Source organism: Myripristis murdjan, chromosome 1 (genome assembly GCF_902150065.1).
Source record: "Myripristis murdjan chromosome 1, fMyrMur1.1, whole genome shotgun sequence".
In the NCBI taxonomy this organism is placed as follows: Eukaryota; Metazoa; Chordata; class Actinopteri; order Holocentriformes; family Holocentridae; genus Myripristis; species Myripristis murdjan.
The window spans coordinates 34148732-34169666 of NC_043980.1; the positions used below are offsets into that span (position 1 = coordinate 34148732).

Consider the following 20935-nt stretch of genomic DNA (forward strand, 5'->3'; position numbering starts at 1 on the left):
CTACTCGTGTTGTGTATGCGTCTTCTGAAAAGCTGGTTCGCAGACAGCTTATTTTCCATTCAAAACGCCCACATACAGAAACACCGGCTACAAAACTACTGTACATACTCTGTATCACAGAGCGCATGCGCGCGTCAAGCTGTCAACTTTCCAGCATTTCGCTAACAAATTGAGATAGATACGTGTATATAGGCAGCAGTTTGCAACCACAATGATAGAAATAAGGTATATTATAAAAGGACACACTAGGAGACCAACATTTTAAAGATTTTGATTGAAGGGCTTGGGCATGCGTTGCATTTATAGCTTATTATGACTGCTCGCCCCTGGGCTACACCACACCAGAAAATTTAGGGAAAGTAAAGAAAAGGTTGCTGAAAATAAAATTGTCTTAGACATAGACTTTTCAGAGAACTAGGGATGCAAGCTTAATTCAGAAATCCAGGCCTCTCATTTTGGGGGAAATCGACAACAAGTTACTATCCATACTGCAGTTGCATACACATCACAAGGGTCCCAGAGCTATGCCACTCTGTCACCATCATTGAAGCATGATGAGAGAGCTGTCTGGGCACACATCAAGCCTTTTATAGAAGATGTAAAATCAGAACATGTCCGAGACATTGACACCCTGCGTGTCATCAGTGAGGGGCCGGTAACTCAATATCAAAATAAAACCAACTGTTACCTGATGAGCACAGTTCCCTTCACAATTCCCTTCACCTGGAATTTCTCAGAAAGGTCACATGGAAAGGGAGCACCGAACGGTGTTGGAGGTGCAGTCAAACGAATGGCCGTCATGCACGTACACAGTGGCAATGATTCGCAATCTCCCAGAGATTTCTACAAGTTTCTGTCCCCCAAAACGCAGACAAGCGTGAAATTCAAATGGACTGAAGAGTCAGACATTGAAACTTTGGACAACGTGCTTCCCCCATCTGTTCAACTGGTCAAAGGAATCCTCAATACACACCAAGTGTTGTCATCATCTCTAGGAGTGATCCTGTACAACAACAAAACAACGGATTTTTGGAAATGCTCCACAGATTGGAGACAATTCTGCTACTCAGCAACAATTTGATTTGGATGAGTCCTCTAAGTAAGAAGATCAGTGCACAGAAGGGAAATCTGTGATTGTGCAATATGATGGGAAGCCATATGTTGGCCAGATCATGGTGATTCATGGAGATGAGATCCAAATCAGTTGCATGATTCAAAAAGGAGAGAAGAATTTTTGGAGGAAAATTATTAGGCCAGGCCAGGCCATCCCAAAGTATGGAGTAAGGTCACAGAGCCTGACTCCCTTATCTAGCATTCTGGTACATAGGCTACAGCAGAGGCGTCAGCTTGGCGTATCTTCCAAGGCTAGGATAGCTGTTTTGACTATTACAAAGATTCACTGTCTCCGGAATGTCTCCATGATAAGTCCCAATCTATGTTCAGTGTCCTTCAGAGACCTCTAACGTTCTTAGCATGTGGAAGAGCCGTCAGAACTGATTGTGGTGCCGCCCGTCCGAGACTGCAATCATTTCTTTTCTCCTTTGTGTTACCAGTAACTTGTTGCTTCCCACCTTTGTTTACTATCGATATTTTGATCCACTCTCAGTCCAAGGGTCATAGTTTTATTTTACCCTGTCAGTGAGCTAGCCCCATAACTGTTGAGTACCATGGCTTTGAACATCCCTGGTCTGGTTGTGGTGGTGCTGTTCTACCTCCTGGTTTTGGGGACGGGGATTTGGGCTTCCAAGAAGTCTAAGAGGGTTGAGAGGGCGAACCAGGGAAACAGGTCAGAAGTGATGCTTCTTGGAGGCAGGAGTATCAACTTGATGGTGGGAGTTTTCACCATGACTGGTAAGTGGCTCAGTGTTGCAGATAGGCTGATCATGGCTCACCTCAGTATGGACAGTGTAGCTAGTTAGAGTAAGCAGCTAACAAATTCTCTCAGTGCTTGGTAAAGTTATTTGATACAATTCAGAACTGCTCCGTGGATTTCAAGACTCTTTTCTGTCTGTGTGTGTATCTGCCTGTGCGTGTGTGTACTTGTGTAAATGTATGTATGTATTTTTCTTCTGCAGCTACGTGGGTTGGAGGTGGTTTCATCCTCGGTGTGGCTGAAGCAGTGTACTCTCCGAAAATGGGCTTAATATGGGCACTTATGCCTGTGCAGTACTCCGTGTCCTTTGTAATTGGTAACACTTCACACAGTACTTGGTAATGTCTTCATAGCATACAAGGCTATGCCAGAAGTTGTTTGCAGCAGTGCTAGTGTATACTTAGAAAACTCTTTAACATCACCCAAGCAGAGATGGATAGTTATAAAAAGAAATAGCACAAAGTAAATGCTGCAGTAGCATTGTGATCACTAACACCTGAACCTTATCTCTTTGAATGTGTCTAGAGTTCAGGTGTATGTATTATCATTTGCTTTCCACTTTTAGGGATACTGTCAAACTGTAAACAGCATAGAGTTATATATTTTTTCTGAATGATGTCAGTGTCAGAGAAAAGCAACATTTCCCACCTACTGACACTTGTATGCATGCATTATCCATACAGCAAGATTACAACATTGTCATGTAATTGTTATGTCATTACCACCATGTTAACTGTAAACAGTCATATTAAGCAATGGAATTGGACTCGATATGCAGAGCAATAGGCAAACCCAACATTTTATGGCCCAATCCCCCATTTGCCCTGCTTCAAAAAAATGCAGTTGCACCTGGAAAGAACCACTGAAGATGACGCAATGAAGTTTAAAAAAAAAAAAAAAAAAAAGTAGTTCCATTGTGGCCCTTGATTAGAGTCTGGCAGTGGCTATGATGAATAATATAGTTATCCAGCAGGCCTAGCAGGCCTTCCTCCTGCGTCACCTGGAAGGTCAAACCACAGAGCTGAGACAGACAACTGACTTCTCCCTCTGCATGATAACATGTCGCACAGGACAGCAGGAAGATTACAGGTTTCTCAGTTGTGACCAAATACCACCTCTGGCTAAGCCTCAGGTCTGTTTGATCCAGTGATACAGGGTGTTGCCAACAAAAGGCAACAAGAGGACTCAGATGCCTTCAAAATTCTTTTTTTTGTGTGTGTGTGTGTGTGTGTGTGTGTGTGTGTGTGTGTGGCAATTTGCATGTGTATCTCCCAGTATACCATAAAGATGGTATACTGTATATCTTTTTTTTTTTTTTTTTTTTTTTTTTTTTTTAATTAACATTTTATGATCATAACAACAAAGACATAGACCATAATAGTACAATACATACAAAACAAAACAAAATAATCAAATACAGAAAAACAAAAACAAAGGCAAGACAAGACCATAAATAATAAAGGGGGTAGGGGGCTGGTACAAAATATTACTGCAGAAAAAAAAAAAAAAAAAAAAAAAAATTCAGAATCTGTTTAAGCTTTCTCAAGACAAGATCTAATAAAATCCCAGGGACCATCAAGTTAATCAGGTATGACATCATCTTGGAGAATTAGAGCAGCTTGTTCCATCGATAGCAAATCTGTAAAGTCCTTATACCAGTTTTCCATTCTAAAACAGTTTGGTTTATGTTGTTTCCAGTTCATCAAAATTATACGCTTGGCTGACAGAAAAGCCAGCATTTTAATGATGTGCACAATTTTTGATTGTACAGTGGGAGGTTTCATCCCCAGAATACAAGACATGGGACATGGTTTAACATCTATTTTAAGAAGACACGATAAATTTTTTGTAACATCTGACCAAAACTGTTTTGCTCCACAACCATGCCAGCACAATTTAGATAAGTTATGGTCTATTTTATTTAATGTGCACGGTGTAATATATGCTCTGTGTATTATTTTTACTTGCATGATTTTATATCTGATGCATTTGGACATTTTAGTGGTATTTTTAAGGGCATGTCCCACTGTGTATTTGTTATAGGTATACCCATCTCACCTTCCCATTGTAGCTTAGTTTGGAAGTTGCTGTCAGGGGCTGCAGAAGATATGGTCTTATATATTGCTGAGACTGCACATCTCCTGGCAGCAATTCTCGTTAGTTTGTCTTCTAAATCTGTCTTACTTCCTATGTCTATGCCTTTAGAAAGCATTAATTTCATGATAGATTGTATTTGCAAATAAGATAAAAATTCCGAGTCTTTTAGACCAAACTCTGTTTTCAGTTCACTGAAAGGAACCACATTTCCATTTTTAAACACTTGCCCCACACTTTTTATATTGCACTGCTGCCACAGATTATTTTTAAGAGTTTTCCCCCCTGCAGTAAACAAAGAGTTGCTCCATAATGGACATAATGGTAAAGATGTTCCACTAAAGGTCAGACGTTTCTGTAACAGTTTTATTATCTCACATGAAAATTGCAACAGCGGATTGTTCATTTTGGGAATGGCTTTCGGATTGTACCATAAAACTGGTAGAGATAGATCTGCATTATATTCTTTTAAGATTTGTTCTTCGAGCCAATCCCAACTGCCAACTTCTCTCACATTGTTATAAGCCCAATGCGGGGGATATCTTGAATTGTAAGCTATATAGTACTGGTGGATATCCGGAAGTTCTATTCCTCCTTTATCTCGTGTGCTTGTTAGTTTTTTATGGCTAATCCTAGGTTTTTTGTCTCTCCATAGGAAGCAGGAGAGTAGTGTATTTACTTCCTTAAACCAGCTAGGGGGAAACTTGAGTGGTGTAGATGACATGAGGTAAGCCAGCCTAGGCAGTATATTCATTTTAATAACTTCAGATCTACACCACAAGGACAAAGGTAACACTGTCCACCTTTTGATGTCCTCCCTTACAGTTTTAAGCAGATCTGGTGCATTTAACTCAAATATCTTTCCAATAGGAAATCGAATTTTAATTCCTAAATATTTCATCTCTTTGAGTTCCACTTGAAAGGGGCCGAGTCCAATTATGACTGAAAAGTAAGATGATTAAGTGGGATGGCCTCACTCTTACTGTAGTTAACTTTGTAACCGGAAAACTGTCCAAATGTATCAATAAGTTTTAAAACTTGTGGGATAGAATGTTTTGGGTTCTCTAATGTTAATAATACGTCATCCGCATACAGGCTGGCTTTAAACTCATAGCCACCAACATTGATACCATTTATGTCTTTTTGAGCTCGTATGGCACAGGCAAGAGGTTCAAGGGCAAGAATAAAAATAATAGGTGAAAATGGGCATCCTTGGCATGTAGACCGATGTAAACAGGCGAGACTTGATACCATTTGTTTTGACTGCTGCTACTGGTTCATGATATAGTGCTTTTACCCAGCTCCCAAATACTGGACCAAATCCATATTTAGAAAGTGCATACAGCAAATATTCCCATCGAAGGCCCTCAGGTAATGCTGAGGGCCTCTGCCCTCAGCATTACCTGCAGCAGCCTTCTCATATTATTTGAGGCCAGGCGGCCTTTTAGAAAGCCTACTTGGTCAACGTGTATCAGAGAGGAAATAACTTTTTCTGTTCTTCTCGCAAGAATCTTTGCAAATATTTTATAATCATTATTTAAAATACTCAAAGGTCTAAAGTTACTCATTTGTCCTTGCCTGGTTTTGGAATCAAGGAAATAGTGGCTTGATGCATGGTTGTTGGCATAGACTGATTGATTATTATATCATTGAACAACAACATCGGTAGTGGAGTAAGAATGTCCTGGAAACATTTATAAAACTCAATTGTGTAACCATCGTCACCTGGTGTTTTACCAGTTGAGAGAGATTTTATTGCTACTTTAATTTCATTTTCCAGGACAGGTGTCTCCAGAGATTCCCTATCATTTTCACTGAGGGTTGACAGAGATATATTACTGAAAAAGTTTTCCAGTTCCTCTTCACTTGAAAATTCTGATGCCTCGCCGCCCCCATAATCAGCCTGAACGGGGCAGAATCTTGGAGCTGTTGCTCTGGTATCTCTTCCCGTTCATGTGAAAGACCACAGCAAGCAGATATCAGACAGTCTACTCAGTCTAACCAACCTCCACCCAGTCAGGGTTGGAGCTGTCATCTATTCTAGCCTCTCTAGCAGCCTGCCATATGGATACAGGGAGCCATGTTTGATTTTTTCAGCTGCTTATCTGCCTAAGAATATAAATGCTAGATTTAGATCAGTGATTGTTGATGTAGCTGCAACTTCTCACCTCCCTTCAATTCAGAGGAGTAGTGCTTGCATAGACTGTGTCCTGTTTGTGCACTCCTGGCCTATTTGGATTTAAACGTTCTTGTAAACAACTGCTCCATTGGATGCTGGAGGCCATAGTGTGGGATCCTTTGTGGCTCCTATTAGGGGTATAAAAGTTCATCCCACTAGAAATGTTTCAACTCTAGTTGTGCAGATTTTGGATATACTATCAGTGATATTACTAAATGCATCATATGCCTTTTGGTAATTTTAGGATAACTTTATGAAATGTAAGAGGAACCCTTACAAATGATTAGGCTTAAACATTTAAAATGTGGAGTTAGGAGCAGTTTTTGTAGCGTGTCAGGGTCTGAGGAAAAATCACATCCCATTTAGCTAAGATGTGACTTGGGTGATGTTAAAGAGTTTTAAATAATAAAATGTATTCAGTAGTGCTACTGGAGAGAGACCGCAGCATGAGGAAGAACTCGAGGTCTTCACTTCTTTCCCTTCATTTGGTGTCTCCAGTATCTGAATCCAGTCACCTCAGTTCCCAGCTGCAACAAATGTACAGAAGGAATTTGTCTTAGTGCCACTGGTGAATAGGCATATTGATAACTTATATATCAAGACAATACACAGTACAACAGGGACAACAAGTGTCGAGAGGACAGGTACTCACTGTACATGAGCACATTATGCAAGATTCATGTTAGAAAATAGAGTATGTGATCAACAAAATATGTAAGAACTAAATAGAAAAGAATGGCTAATATTTCATCTATTGTCTAAGGTGGACTTTTCTTTGCCAAGCCGATGAGGGACAAGAAGTATGTCACCATGATGGACCCATTCCAGATTAAGTATGGAAAAATTCTGAGTGGTGCATTAGCACTGCCCGCCCTGCTGTCGGATGTGCTCTGGGTCACCTGCACTCTAGTTGGCTTAGGTAATCCTAAATATTCACCTAAACTTTAAATTCTTTCAGTTCATGTAGATAAATCATTTAAAATGTGCGCATGTGTATGTTCTGCAACAGGATCAACCATGAGTGTGATACTGGAAATACCCTACTTCTATGCTATTTGGATCTCTTCAGCAGTGGCCATTCTCTACACATTGTTAGGAGGCCTTTATTCTGTGGCCTACACTGATGTCATCCAGCTCTCTCTAGCATTCATCGGTCTGGTGAGTCCAAATTCATTTTAAATACATAGTCTATGCAAGCGCAATTAGGGTGTGTCCAAGTCCACTTTTGCTATTTTAACAGTGAAATAAGGGTCGTTGTGCCACACGCACAGTTCAAAAGGGTTGTACTTAGCCTCATCAGGCTCATCAGCTTCATTAATCATGGGTGTATTTTGGGACGTAACATGAAGTAAATCAACTGGAGTGCCATCTCCCATTCCCTTTAAATACCAGGTATGCTTGCACCTTGGCGGATTGCTATTATAATGGTGCATTTGCCAGGTAAAAAGGAATGCTTCTCTTCAGGGGAAACTGATTTGCTCGTGCACAAAGTGAAAGCTCATGGGCAGATCACCTATGACAACAGCAGGATTCCTCCAATGCTCCCTGAGGTGAAGCAGGCTTCCCTGTGTACATAACAAGCAGAGTGCAGCTGTGTTGGCACACACCAATGTATACACACAGTAGCTAGGCATTTGCTGTGGTGTTCCTAATGGTTGCTAAGGCATTGCTAGGCAGTTGCTATGGTGTTCTTAGGTTGTTGCTGCATTATCTGGGGTGTTGTTAGGCGGCTGCTTTGGTGATCTTGAAATTAACTTTCATGATAGTGCCATTTTGACCTGCCATGGTGGATATGTGATTAATTTGTCTTAACGAAGCCAGGCAATCGCTCCCCTTTCCTTGGCAGCTCTCACTACAGGCTGGAGTTCTTTTTTGAGTGAACTGGAGACTTGTTTTCAAGTCCTGTACCATCCTCATGAGCTCATCCATTCTTTGATTAGTGGTGGTCACGATCATGTTCCTGTTGCAGCATTAGTTTTTTAAAATGTGGTCTTTCTTCCTCAAGCAATTCCCATACCTGCATTAGGGAGATTGTGTCCAATTGCCATTGTTCCTTGGCATGATGGTAGTATAGCCAGTGGCTAGTTGCTCACAGTTACTCACGAAAGTCAACCAGGCCTCCTAACAATGTCCTGGTGCTCTCCTGCTCCACAGTTGGCTGGAAGGTGATGCGGAGGCCAGGAAATGCTCGGGGCGACAGGCCGCTCCACTCCGCATGCTAGCTAGTAGCTTGAACAGACTCCGGTGAGGGAAGGAAAGGCTTATAATCTTCTGTTTCTGCAGCTCACAAAGTTGATGGTCCAAGTCAAATTTTTAACTTACATGAAACTGAGCCCACGCCTAAATTGGCAGGATCACCATTCAGACAGGTGGCAGATACAAGAGTACAAGAGGTTATTGACATAGTTGGACCCATTATTTTATAAATCATTAATAGATCCTTAGCAACAGGAATTTTTCCATCTATTTTTAAACATACTATGGTCCAACCTATTTTAAAGAAACCTAATGTTGATCCCTGTTCTCAACAATTTTTGACCATCTATCTATCTATCTATCTATCTATCTATCTATTTGCTATGTGTATATGTTTTTACCTTAATTTTGTATTGGCTTTCTGCTGTTTTGCTTTCTGATTATTCTGCTTCGCTGTGTGTTTTGAAGCACTTTGTAAACGCTGTTTCTAAAGGCGCTATATACAGATATATCATAAAAATTCCTGCATTGGCATTTTACATCTTCTCTTTTTTTAATAAATATTAGTTCAGTTGACTCAGTGGTGGTCTTACAAACAACAATTTAAATCACCATTATAATTGTTTTAGCCTGTATCTGTGTCTTTGGTATCAATCAGACAACTTTAAGGGGTACTTTAAATGTAAGTCTGGTGACTTTAGTATCCGTCTATGCAGTGGATATGTATCCCCTTCCTTCTACTCAACCCCGCATCCGCAAACATCGCCCACACAGCTTTTAACCACATGTATCAAGACCCCTGGATAGGCACTTTGGAGCTGGACCAAGCTTGGAGGTGGACTGATGACTTCTTAATGCTGGTGAGAAAAAGAATGAATAATTACAATACAGCAAATATAATAATTAAGAATCTAAATTAATAATCATTATTATTTTTTTGAAATGGGTCCCTATGGTGCTTAGCCCCCTAAATGTCCCTTCAGTGAATGGGGTCAAAGCACATTATACTGAATCTTTCCTTTTATAAATCTTACTCAAAGGCACTCTTATTCATATCTTTTCTTGATGTCACTGTCTTCCTGCTCTAACTTGACTCTCTGATGTCTTAGGGTCTGGGTAGTGTGGGATTCCAGTGCTTCCACCAGAGGATACTGTCTGCCTCCTCCTCAGCAAAGGCCCAGTTCACCTGCTTTGCTGCTGCCCTTGTCATTGCCATCCTTGGAATCCCTTCTGTCTTGGTTGGGGCTGTGGCAGCCTCCACAGGTGCGAAATAGGTGAAGAGGGACAGACCTTAAACAGAGATGTTTTAATCAGGGCCAGGATTTGCCCCTTGCCCCGATTGAGGGCATTCATTCTCAATAATGTGAAGGTTTCGCAGTTTTTTAATTGTAAGGCAGTGTTTGCCTCATAGGGCTGTTGAAAAATGTATTGCAGAACCAAGTAGCAGGCATACATCAACTGAAATTTAAGAAATTCATCAGTAACTAATCATCACAGAGAACTTGCCAGAAGCCTTTCTAAGAAGCCTTTCCAAGAATAACCTGCAACTTCTCCTGTTTTCTAGACTGGAACAGGACCATGTACGGTTCTCCATCTCCATATGAACGTGGTGATGTGTTTTTGATTCTTCCCCTGACCTTACAAAACCTCACCCCATCTTATGTCTCTGTTATTGGGGTTGGAGCCATGGCTGCTGCTGTTATGTCATCCACAGACTCTGTCCTGCTGTCAGCAACCTCTGTTTTCTCAACCAACATCTACAAGAACATCTTGCGTAAACAGGTAAATGACTGCAGCATGTGATGGTGGCTCAGGGGCCATCCTGGTGGCCAGTGTGCCTGTGGAGTTGTGGGTTAGGATTCCACTCAAAGCCTATGATCTTTGCCATTCTTTCCTTCTCTCTCCCTTGAGTATTTCCTGTCATTTTATACTGGGAGTAAGCTGTTAAAGTAGAAAATAAAATCAATCTGTTTTGGAAAGTGCACATATGAATGAAGAACATTTGTCTTTGAATGCCCACTTCCTTCCTTGCCTCCCGTGTTTCCAGGCATCAGACCGTGAGATGGAGTGGGTGATTCGGGTCTCAGTGGTGGTGGTGGGCCTGGTCGGCACGGCTCTAACATTCCAGACCAAAAGTGTCCTGATGCTCTGGATCCTTGGAGCAGATGTTGCCTACACCCTTATATTCCCACACCTGGCTTCCATCCTCTTCTTTAAGGTGTCAAATGGTTACGGGGCCTCTGTGGGTTTCATTGTTGGTGTGACAGTAAGAATTTTGTTGGGAGAGGAGTCTGTAGGTCTTCCTGCTATCTTCCCACTTCCCGGCTGCACGGTGGAAGATGGAGTCTGCAGCCAGCGGCTTCCTGTCAGGACAATCTCCATGCTCACCACCTTTATGACCATCTTGTTTTTCTCTGCCCTGGCCTCGTTCATGTTCAGTCATGACCTGTTACCCGAGAGGTGGGACGTGTTCAAGGTAAAATGTGATGTTTCTACATCACCAGTGGATCCAGTCACACAGAGCCTCAAAGAGGATGCTGGATGCAACTCAGTCTCTGATGAAAATGAACATGGATTTGCTTTACAACCAGTGCTGTAGATATATTACAGATTCTACGTTTTTGGGAAGCTGTTGGTTTTTAGAATAATCTTATCAAATTAAGTGATCAAGATACTTGAATTAATTCAGTGTTTATTGTTTATTATCATTGCAATGGATATTTTTGACAAGGAGCCACTACAGTAAAGTCTGCTTCTATACTTGCAAATGGAGTCCCTTGATTTTTTGGGGGAAATTTTGCTTTATCTTATCTAATAATCTGCAGATTGTTGCTTTGGTTGACAAACCTGCTCCCTACTGAACACTTGTTTGCCTTAAAAAAAAAAAAAAAAGATCCATTGATTCTTTCTCAACGTTTAATCTTATGAATTGTTTCTGTTTAGAGCAACTGAAAGGTAATATTGCCTTAATTTCAACACATGGATGGTATCCAGTCTATTCTTTAGTAAATCTTGATCTAAGCTGAAAGGTTCATGTTTCATTAAATGTTTAATGTTTAAAGGTTAATGTTTCACAGGCAACAAACAAAGGGGTGAAACTGAGTTTAATCATCAGCTAGTGCAATGAGTGATTGCTCACTGAATTGTTGATGAAGATTTTGAAACTTACTCTACCCAATTCTACTCTTAATTTGGGTTGGGCATGGTTTGGATTTTATCAATTCTTTATTAATTCCAATTCTGTTTTTCAATTCCGTTTTTTAACGATTCCTGATTCCGGTTCTTTGAGGGGAAGAGTTTCACAAGGAATTTTATAAAAAAAAAATTCAATAAATGAATATATTGTTGCACACAGTGAGTTCAATTTGGTTTCTGCCATGAATGATGAATGATCTGATAATAAATCCATTCCTGTAGGCCACTGAAATGATAAGACTGCAAAACCAACTCACTAACTCACTGCAGAAGAATTTCCCAGCTTTGGGTATTAATCAGCTCAGGAGGGAAAGAAAAGGCTTTGGTGATCAGAAAGGAGAGACTTTGGATACATCCACATTGACTAAACCTGAACTGTTTGATGTGATTGTTGATTTTGTGAGGTGTGAGAAACTCAAGGACATGGAAGATGAAGGCATGTCTTGTCTGATGTTTCTTCTTGCCATGGTTGACGACTTGCTGACAGCTACATACACTGCTTATACTGTGTTGGAAGATGAAGACATTGATCTCCAGGAAGACCCTTGATCACCAGCGTGATACATCTTCACCCATACCTATCAAGACACCAACCAACAGCAGAGATATTGACGACGCACAGTCAAGTCCAGAGGTATTCGTCCCAGTAAGAGACTCTGTGCTAAAGGTGTTAGAGTCCGCACATCCTCATGTGTTTCTGATCAGGTGGTAAGACTTACTGATGTTGCAAGCTTGTTACAATATGAAGAGTTCAAGATCCATGGTGGTCAACTGTCTGGAATTTCTTACATCAGTATCTGCAAACAAATAGATGAGGGTCTTAATAAAGGTTTTAGTGAGTCTGAGGTTATCAGTACAGTGATAAAAGTAACAAAACCAGGTAACATCAGAGAAATGCTAACTAGCAAAGCTGACCTCATAAGTCTCACATCAGAGAGAAAAGTAGCACAGAACTCTTTCATGAGTTGAGTAATGCCAAACAGCAGGATAAAGAGACCCCACAACAATTCATGTATAGGATCAGTGTGTTCAGTGTGTTCTATCAAGCTCACAACAAAAGTGACACTTAACTCAGCTATGACAAAAAGTGGGTATAGGGTATATTCCTTCATACACTTTACCAAGGGTTGAATGAGAAAAATAGTCACATCAGGAGTGATCTTAAACTTTACCTTAGAGACTTACAGGTAACTGATGACTTTTTGTTGGTGCAAATCAGTAGATCAGCTACTGAGGAGGCAAAAAGACACAAAAGCCTTGGTGCTGTGACCAAATCAGTGACTGTTAAGCTCAACTCAGCAGGGTGACAACCGACCAGTTGATGAGGCAAAGGTGACGGAAGTCAACCGTGACATACAGGCAAATCACACTGCTATGATGGAATTGACTGTGCAGATGTCCACACTGACTACACACTTGAACAAACTTACCACAAAAGCAGTGAGACTCCAAGAAATTTCCGATGTCTCCAGATAAGTAACTATACTGGGAGAACTGATAACAAAGGTTGTTGTTCTCAATGTGTACAACAAGAAAATATGTCATGTTCTCATTGTTTCTGTTGTGGCCAGGCTGGACATCGAACTGTTTACTATCTGAAGAGACTGTGGTTGGGAAACAAAGTACAATCACTGGAGACAGGCAGCCAGTGATTGAAGTACACTGCAAAAAGTCAAAATCTTACCAAAATTATTTGTCTTATTTCAAGTAAAAATGTCTTATTTCTAGTCAAAATATCTCATTACACTTAAAATAAGTCATGATCAGCTCAGAAATTACTTGTCTTTAGACAATTTTCACTTGTTTCAAGTGAAAATTTACTTTAAACAAGTGAAAATTAGCTTGAAACAAGAAACAAATTTTGCCAATGGAACAAGCAAATTTTTACTTGTGACACAAGTGAACAAGTAAAAGTTTTATATGTGTATGATTGTGGCCAGGGGTAAGATGGAGTGGGGGGTACATTAGTTTTCCAGTGTTGGTTTTTGTTCTGTTAAATGCTTGAAATCTTATTAGAGACATCTTCTCATGCTTTGCAGTTATTATATTGACTGTCATGTCTGCAAAAAGCTCAATGAAAAGATGGGAAAAAAAAGAAAGTCTGCTTGTATTAAGCAGAAGTGGCCTTGAGTTCCAGACAAAGCACCCATGGGTTCCATTTAGCTCCCCATTTGACTTTATCTCAGTTGATTACCTGCACCTTGAGTGAAGTAGGAGGGTATGAATATATACTTGTTCTGGTTGACCATTTTACCCACTTTGCCCAAGTGCACCCCACCAAGAACATGTCAGGGAAAACAGCGGTGGAGAAAATATTCCAGGATTTCATCCCAAGGTTTGGTTACCCTGAAAAATTGCACTATGATGAGCAGTGGGAATTGAGAATGCACTGTTTCAGAGACTCCAACAACTGTCTGGAATATCTCACTCTCAAACCACTCCATACCACCCGCAGGGGAATCCTGCTGAGAGCCTGAACAGAACACTGCTCCAGATGCTTTGGACTCTGCAGAGAAACGGTCTGATTGGAAAGACCACCTACTTCACATTGTACATGCATATAACTGCACTACCCATGAAGCTATGGGATACTCATTATTTCTCCTGCATGGAAGAGCCCCACGTTGGCCAACTGACTCACTCTTTGACCTGAAACCTGAGCAAGAGACTCCAGATCGACAAATGTTTACACAAAAATGGACAATTAGGATGAGGGCGGCATATAGGATTGCCTCTGAAAATAGTCAAAAATCCTCAGCAAAGGGCAAAAGGCAATGTGATGGTTTAAAAGGTGCCACACTTCAACTAGGTGACAGGGTGCTTGTGTGAAATCTCTCTGAAAAAGATGGCCCTGGCAAACTCCATACCCTTGGGAGGACAAGGTCCACCATGTCATTGAGAGAGTGGGTGAACAGCCTGTGTATAAAGTACAAGCTGAGTTTGTAAACAAATCATCTGTAAAAGTAGTGTAGAGGTAAATGAACCACTACAGAAATTAATCTCTGTCAGACAGTACAGTACAGTATTTGGAGTAAATATTGCTGTTATTTTTTTGTGACAGTAGGTGTCGCTGTAGCACCAGGCCTCTGGTGGACACCTGTGTCAGTCATACAGAAGCATGAATTCTGGGCAGGATAGGCCCACTTAATGCAGTTTAAGGTTATGGCTGGGTGAAGGCTTTCCAGGATATACCCACATGGTTACATTTCGGATTATGATTGGTTGACAGCTTATAGCATGCAAAATGTCCCATTGAAAACATATAGCAACATAAAACCCCTACTTCTACAGTTACAATCCTCACAACACTAAACAAGGTTATTTAGACCGCACTTTGCTGAAACATGTAGCTCACGTTATTAAAAGGGGCCTGTTAAATTTAACCCCCTGTACATTCAGTACTGGATGACGTGTCGATGGAAATATAAGCCCCTCTGTAGAGAAGCATGTTATTTTTGCTTGAATTAAAAGTCCCACCTTTGCATCAAAGACTTCTGTGTGTGGAAGTTTGTGGATTGAAATGTCACAACATCTGCTTTCCCAACAGGACAAATCAAAACATTTTAAAACTTTCTCTTCCATTATCATTATGATGAGCTGTCAAGAAAGGCTTTGCCCATATCTTGCCAGTAGAGGGCAGTGCTAAAGTATTAAAGAGACATGAAAGCCACAACCTAATATGAAAATGATCAAGTCCAAACTGTGTTCAACATTTTAAACAGAAATGATGTCACATGATCAGACCGATAATGTATTTTTGATCAGTGTAATCAGCATTTTAGTCAAATGAACAACTGCAATTCAGAGGGATGATTTCATTGGCATTTATAAACATCATTTGATTGATTTTTTTAATACGTAGGAAAATATTAATGTTTACAAAGCCAAACTGAATTCTATCTGAAAGCTTAATGAAAAGGCTTCAAGAAAAAAGGACATTGAATTTGATAAAGTTTATAATCTATTTTTTTGTAATATGACTGTAGGCCAACGTGATGGTATTTTCTTAAGCTTAGCCTTTATCTGATCTATAGCACTTTCAAACTACACTTAGCCCTGGGTTTTCAGTCGTTGCACACTTACATCTTAGAATGTGAGATTTTATGGAATGGGATATCATATTGCCAGCCAGCGTTAGGGTTAGCATTTAACCCTGTTTTTTGTGGAAATTTCCTTTCCTGGATTGGAATCCTATGGATTCCATTTTACCACTTGGCTCATTTCATTGGCTGTCCCAGGATTCAGCACGCAGTTAATTACACAATGAAAATCAAAGCCTAACAAGAGGCTGATGCACAGGCCGCTGTAACTTATTTTCAACTAGTTCAACTATAGCCATCATAGGATCACCCATGTGACTGTGAGGATTTAGGTGCAATATTTAACAGTCAAGGTGCTGGATAAAACACACAGACACGCAGTCACACAAACACACATCCAACATTCACACACACACACACACACACACACACACATTCACACACACACACACACACACATTCACACACACACACACACACACACACACACACACACACATACAGAGTGTGTGTGTAAGTGAGTCTAGCCTCAACAGCTGGTCTATCCCACATCATTCACACAGAGCAGGACTGACTGTAGCCAATCAGGAAGATGCCAATCCTTGGCAGCTGCACACTCCCATCACTTTTCAGTCCTTTCTTATCATCCCTCCAAGGACACTGATTGATAATCCGCCTGAGCAAGCCTGTCTCTTGTAATGATTCATTTATAGTTCACATTTCTGCAATATATTGTGTTTCCTCTTTTATTGACACGTTTAATCACAGACTAGATATTTCATGAGTCATGCGATAAGAGAGGGTATTTAAACTGGAGGACTTGACCACAAAACAGCCAGTTTTCAGCCAGTGGAGAAGATGCATGTGTTACTGTCTCTGATTGTTTTGCTGCTCCTGTGCTGTCTCTGTAGGTCAACAGGCAACATGGCAGTGCAAAAGTCATAAAAGTGTGCGGTCCCTTACACCAACTCCTGATTTTACAGTCTAGACTGCTGAATAAGTGATGCTATTCTACATTGCTAGCTTGCCAATACATCTAAAAGAGACTGTATTAACAGATTCTTTCTTCATTATTTAAATGATGATGTGTATTAGTCCCTATATGGCAGTAGTATTAGCCAGAATGCCTTTTTCCCCTTAAATCTGACATCAGCCAATGAGAATCATACACCACTGGACTGTGGAGAGGTGTAAACGTGTTCTATGGAGTGACGAATCATGCTACTCTATATGGCAGTCTGATGGACGAGTCTGGGTTTGGTGTATTCTAGGAGAACGTTCCCTGCCTGACTGCATTGTGCCAAATGTAAAGTTTGGTGGAGGAGGGATAATGCTATGGGCTTGTTCTTCTGGGGTTGGCCTCGGCCCCTTAGTTCCAGTGAAGTGAGGCCCTGGCGCTTCAGCATAGGCAAGCCCGTGTATTAAGGCAGCCCTGCTTTGGGATGAACTAGAACAGAGATTGCGAGCCTCTCTTCCAACATCAGTGTCTGACCTCACAAATGCTCTTCTGGATGAACGGGCAAAAATTCCCACAGACACACTCCAAAATCTTGTAGAAAGCCTTCCCAGAAGAGTGGAAAGTGTTCTAGCAGCAAAGGGGGGACCGACTCCATATTAATGCCTATGGATTTCGAATGGGATGTCAGAAAAGCTCCTGTAGGTGTAATGTGTAGGTGGTCCAATACTTTTGTCCATATAGTGTATCAGGATGAAGTAAAGTATTCATTTCATTCCCAAAATTCCCATCAATTTAGTTTAGAATATGCAATGGTTCAGACCACTGAGCAGGATACATTTGTGAATTATTGCAAAACTGGAGTCAGCTTCTATTAAATATATATTTATATACGTAAATATGATTTATGTAGACATAATTTAATTCATGTTTTTCAGTTGGAGGGGACACCCCCGGGATGCCCTCAGGGTGCTGCGTCATGGGAATGTTGTGAGATGGGTTTTATAGAGACCCGAGTAGTTTCAGAACGCAACAGACACCAGAGATGATTTTACCAGGCAAGAAAAGGAAAATAAAGAAAAAAGAGAGGAGAGAGAGGAGAGACACAGGGCTGTGGTAAGTGGAGCATTAAATGACAATTAAGGATATGTTATATTAGCAAAGCCATTACATTCACAAGGCTGCAAGGCCTTGATGTACAAATATAAACATACACTATATTACCAAAAGTATTCGCTCACCTGCCTTTACTCATACTATGAACTGAAGTGCCATCCCATTCCTAACCCATAGAGTTCAATATGATGTCGGTCCACCTTTTGCAGCTATTACAGCTTCAACTCTTCTGGGAAGACTGTCCACAAGGTTGAGGAGAGTGTTTATAGGAATTTTTGACCATTCTTCCAAAAGCGCATTGGTGAGGTCACACACTGATGTTGGTCGAGAAGGCCTGGCTCTCAGTCTCCGCTCTAATTCATCCCAAAGGTGTTCTATCGGGTTCAGGTCAGGACTCTGTGCAGGCCAGTCAAGTTCATCCACACCAGACTCTGTCATCCATGTCTTTATGGACCTTGCTTTGTGCACTGGTGCACAGTCATGTTGGAAGAGGAAGGGGCCCGCTCCAAACTGTTCCCACAAGGTTGGGAGCATGGAATTGTCCAAAATGTTTTGGTATCCTGAAGCATTCAAAGTTCCTTTCACTGGAACTAAGGGGCCAAGCCCAGCTCCTGAAAAACAACCCCACACCATAATTCCTCCTCCACCAAATTTCACAGTCGGCACAATGCAGTCTGAAATGTACCGTTCTCCTGGCAACCTCCAAACCCAGACTCGTCCATCAGATTGCCAGATGGAAAAGCGTGATTCATCACTCCAGAGAACGCGTCTCCACTGCTCTAGAGGCCAGTGGCGGCGTGCTTTACACCATTGCATCCGACGCTTTGCATTGCACTTGGTGATGTGTGGCTTGGCTGCAGCTGCTCAGCCATGGAAACCCATTCCATGAAGCTCTCTGCGTACTGTACTTGGGCTAATCTGAAGGTCACATGAAGTTTGTAGCTCTGTAGCAATTGACTGTGCAGAAAGTCGGCGACCTCTTTGCACTATGCGCTTCAGCATCCGCTGACCCCTCTCCGTCACTTTACGTGGCCTACCACTTCGTGGCTGAGTTGCTGTTGTTCCCAAACGCTTCCATTTTGTTATAATAGAGCTGACAGTTGACTGTGGAATATTTAGGAGCGAGGAAATTTCACGACTGGATTTGTTGCACAGGTGGCATCCTATGACAGTTCCACGCTGGAATTCACTGAGCTCCTGAGAGCGGCCCATTCTTTCACAAATGTCTTGTTTCACAGTCTGCATGCCTGAGTGCTTGATTTTATACACCTGTGGCCAGGCCAAGTGATTAGGACACCTGATTCTGATCATTTGAATGGGTGAGCGAATACTTTTGGTAATATAGTGTAACTATTACAGTCCTACTACAATACAGTTTAAAATACATCTTAATGTGTTGTCTACTGTTACCTCAGGCATCAAGAACTCGGGCGATCAGCAAAAATGTGATTGTTATTGGTGAGACTACTAATTAGTTTTTTTTTTAGTTTTTTTTTTTGGATCACAGAGGTGTGTTCATGTGCATCTTCTGCCCTATAGGCCTCACTGTTCACTGTTTGTGTACATTAGTGTACATTTGCAACAGTGCCTGCAAGAGGTGGTGTTAGGGGCGATGTGCATGTGGGTTTGTGACAGTGGTTATGTTTGGCGCTGTGCTAGTGCTTGTTTTATGGGCCAGTCTGGGTCAAAGTCTGAGGCCACTTTTGTCTTTTTGATCATTTGTGAATATAGGTTTTATTTTGTAAACAACCAGAAGTGTACTTATTTTGCACCATGGATAACTTGAGAGATGTTAGCATCTCTGAAAACATTGGAGCAAATTTCCAATCGGGCGTTATTTGGATAAACCGATCACATATTGATAATCTGATTGGCTACTTTGTTGCCTGAATTGTTTTAAAAACTCACAGTGACAAATTTACAGTGTGTGAATTAAAAGTGCAGCTTCTTTTGGGGCCTGGTGTAGCGTCCCAATTTCACACTGGTCTGCAAAGCATTCTGGGATACTTCAGTGTGAACAGTCTGCTGGTGATAGTGAACTAGTGGTTGGTTGGGTAGGCAGTATGTAGTCCATACTGTTTGAGTACGTAGTAGGGCAGTATGTTAGTAGGCCACTCCAAACACAGCCAGTAATTGTTCTTAAGAAAGGATACACTTACTCATCCAAAAATGTACTTGAGTGTGAGTAAAAAGTTACCCTGTAAGAAAACTGCTCAAGAGTAAAGCCTAATAGAAAAAAATAATAATAATTTGAGTAGTGAATGCTTATTACATTTTTAGTTTGGTCTATTTTCATGCCTTGTGACAGTAGTGATAAGACTGACTTTGTCGTTAGTACTATTATTTATTTATTTATTCATTTATTTATTTATTTTTGAGAAATCCTTAAATTAATTTAATCAGTATTATTTACATAACATGAGCCATCCAACAAACTGTGAGGAGGATATAACATTGATTGAAAGAAATACATTTGAAAAGTATTTTGATTTCACTTGGCATATTTCATTATCATGCCGAGAAGGTACAGAAACACATTTCACATGCATTTGTGAAAAAGTTAAGCTATGACACAAAGAAAAAAAATCCCTTACAACTAAGTTTACCTACATTAAGGTAAAAGAATCAATTAAAATAAAAAAATATAAAACAGTTCTCATTATTATTTATTAGGTTATTATTTGTTTGTTTTTTGAAGACAGAGCAACATTGAATTGAGATACTTCTACACAAGATATAACATCTCCAGTTTATTTTGATATATAATTGAATTTTGTCCAAAACTGTAGTTACGCCAGTTTGATTTTGAACAACACTATTGTTTATGAGTTTTTAAACGCTCAGGTCAACTTCACTGTGACATCATAATGTTCTGTAATAATGTTCACTAGCCGTTATTCAATGCCATAACTCAGCATTTTCACTTCACTTCCAAGCCATTTGCTGTATGTCATCCGCTCTCTCCCCTGCCTTTCCTGTCTGTCTCTATTGTGATTGTCAGATAAAGCAGAGGAAGAAACAACTGTAACACAACCTATTTGGTCAAGTAAGGAAAAGAGTCGATTACCACTTTAAAAAATGACTTCAGTAAGAGTAAAAAGTACAGCCTACAGAAAATAGCAGGAAAAGTAGACCTACTCATTCCTAAAAAATGTTCCCCTTTGTGTTACCAGTAACTTGTTGCTTCCCACCTTTGTTTGCTATCGAAATTTTGATTCACTCTCAGTCCAAGGGTCATAGTTTTATTTTACCCTGTCAGTGAGCTGGCCCCATAACTGTTGAGTACC

General features: G+C 40.6%; 1 protein-coding gene across 1 annotated transcript; it reads left to right on the forward strand.

Moving 5' to 3' along the window:
- The first annotated feature begins 1539 nt into the window (after positions 1-1539).
- Positions 1540-11612, forward strand: LOC115363619 (high affinity choline transporter 1-like). Its single transcript, XM_030057865.1, has 8 exons — positions 1540-1851; positions 2076-2189; positions 6910-7065; positions 7156-7304; positions 9059-9202; positions 9452-9605; positions 9907-10124; positions 10390-11612. The coding sequence occupies exons 1-8, from the start codon at positions 1668-1670 to the stop codon at positions 10939-10941; spliced, it is 1671 nt and encodes a 556-aa protein (XP_029913725.1). The 5' UTR covers positions 1540-1667; the 3' UTR covers positions 10942-11612.
- Positions 11613-20935: the final 9323 nt, after the last annotated feature.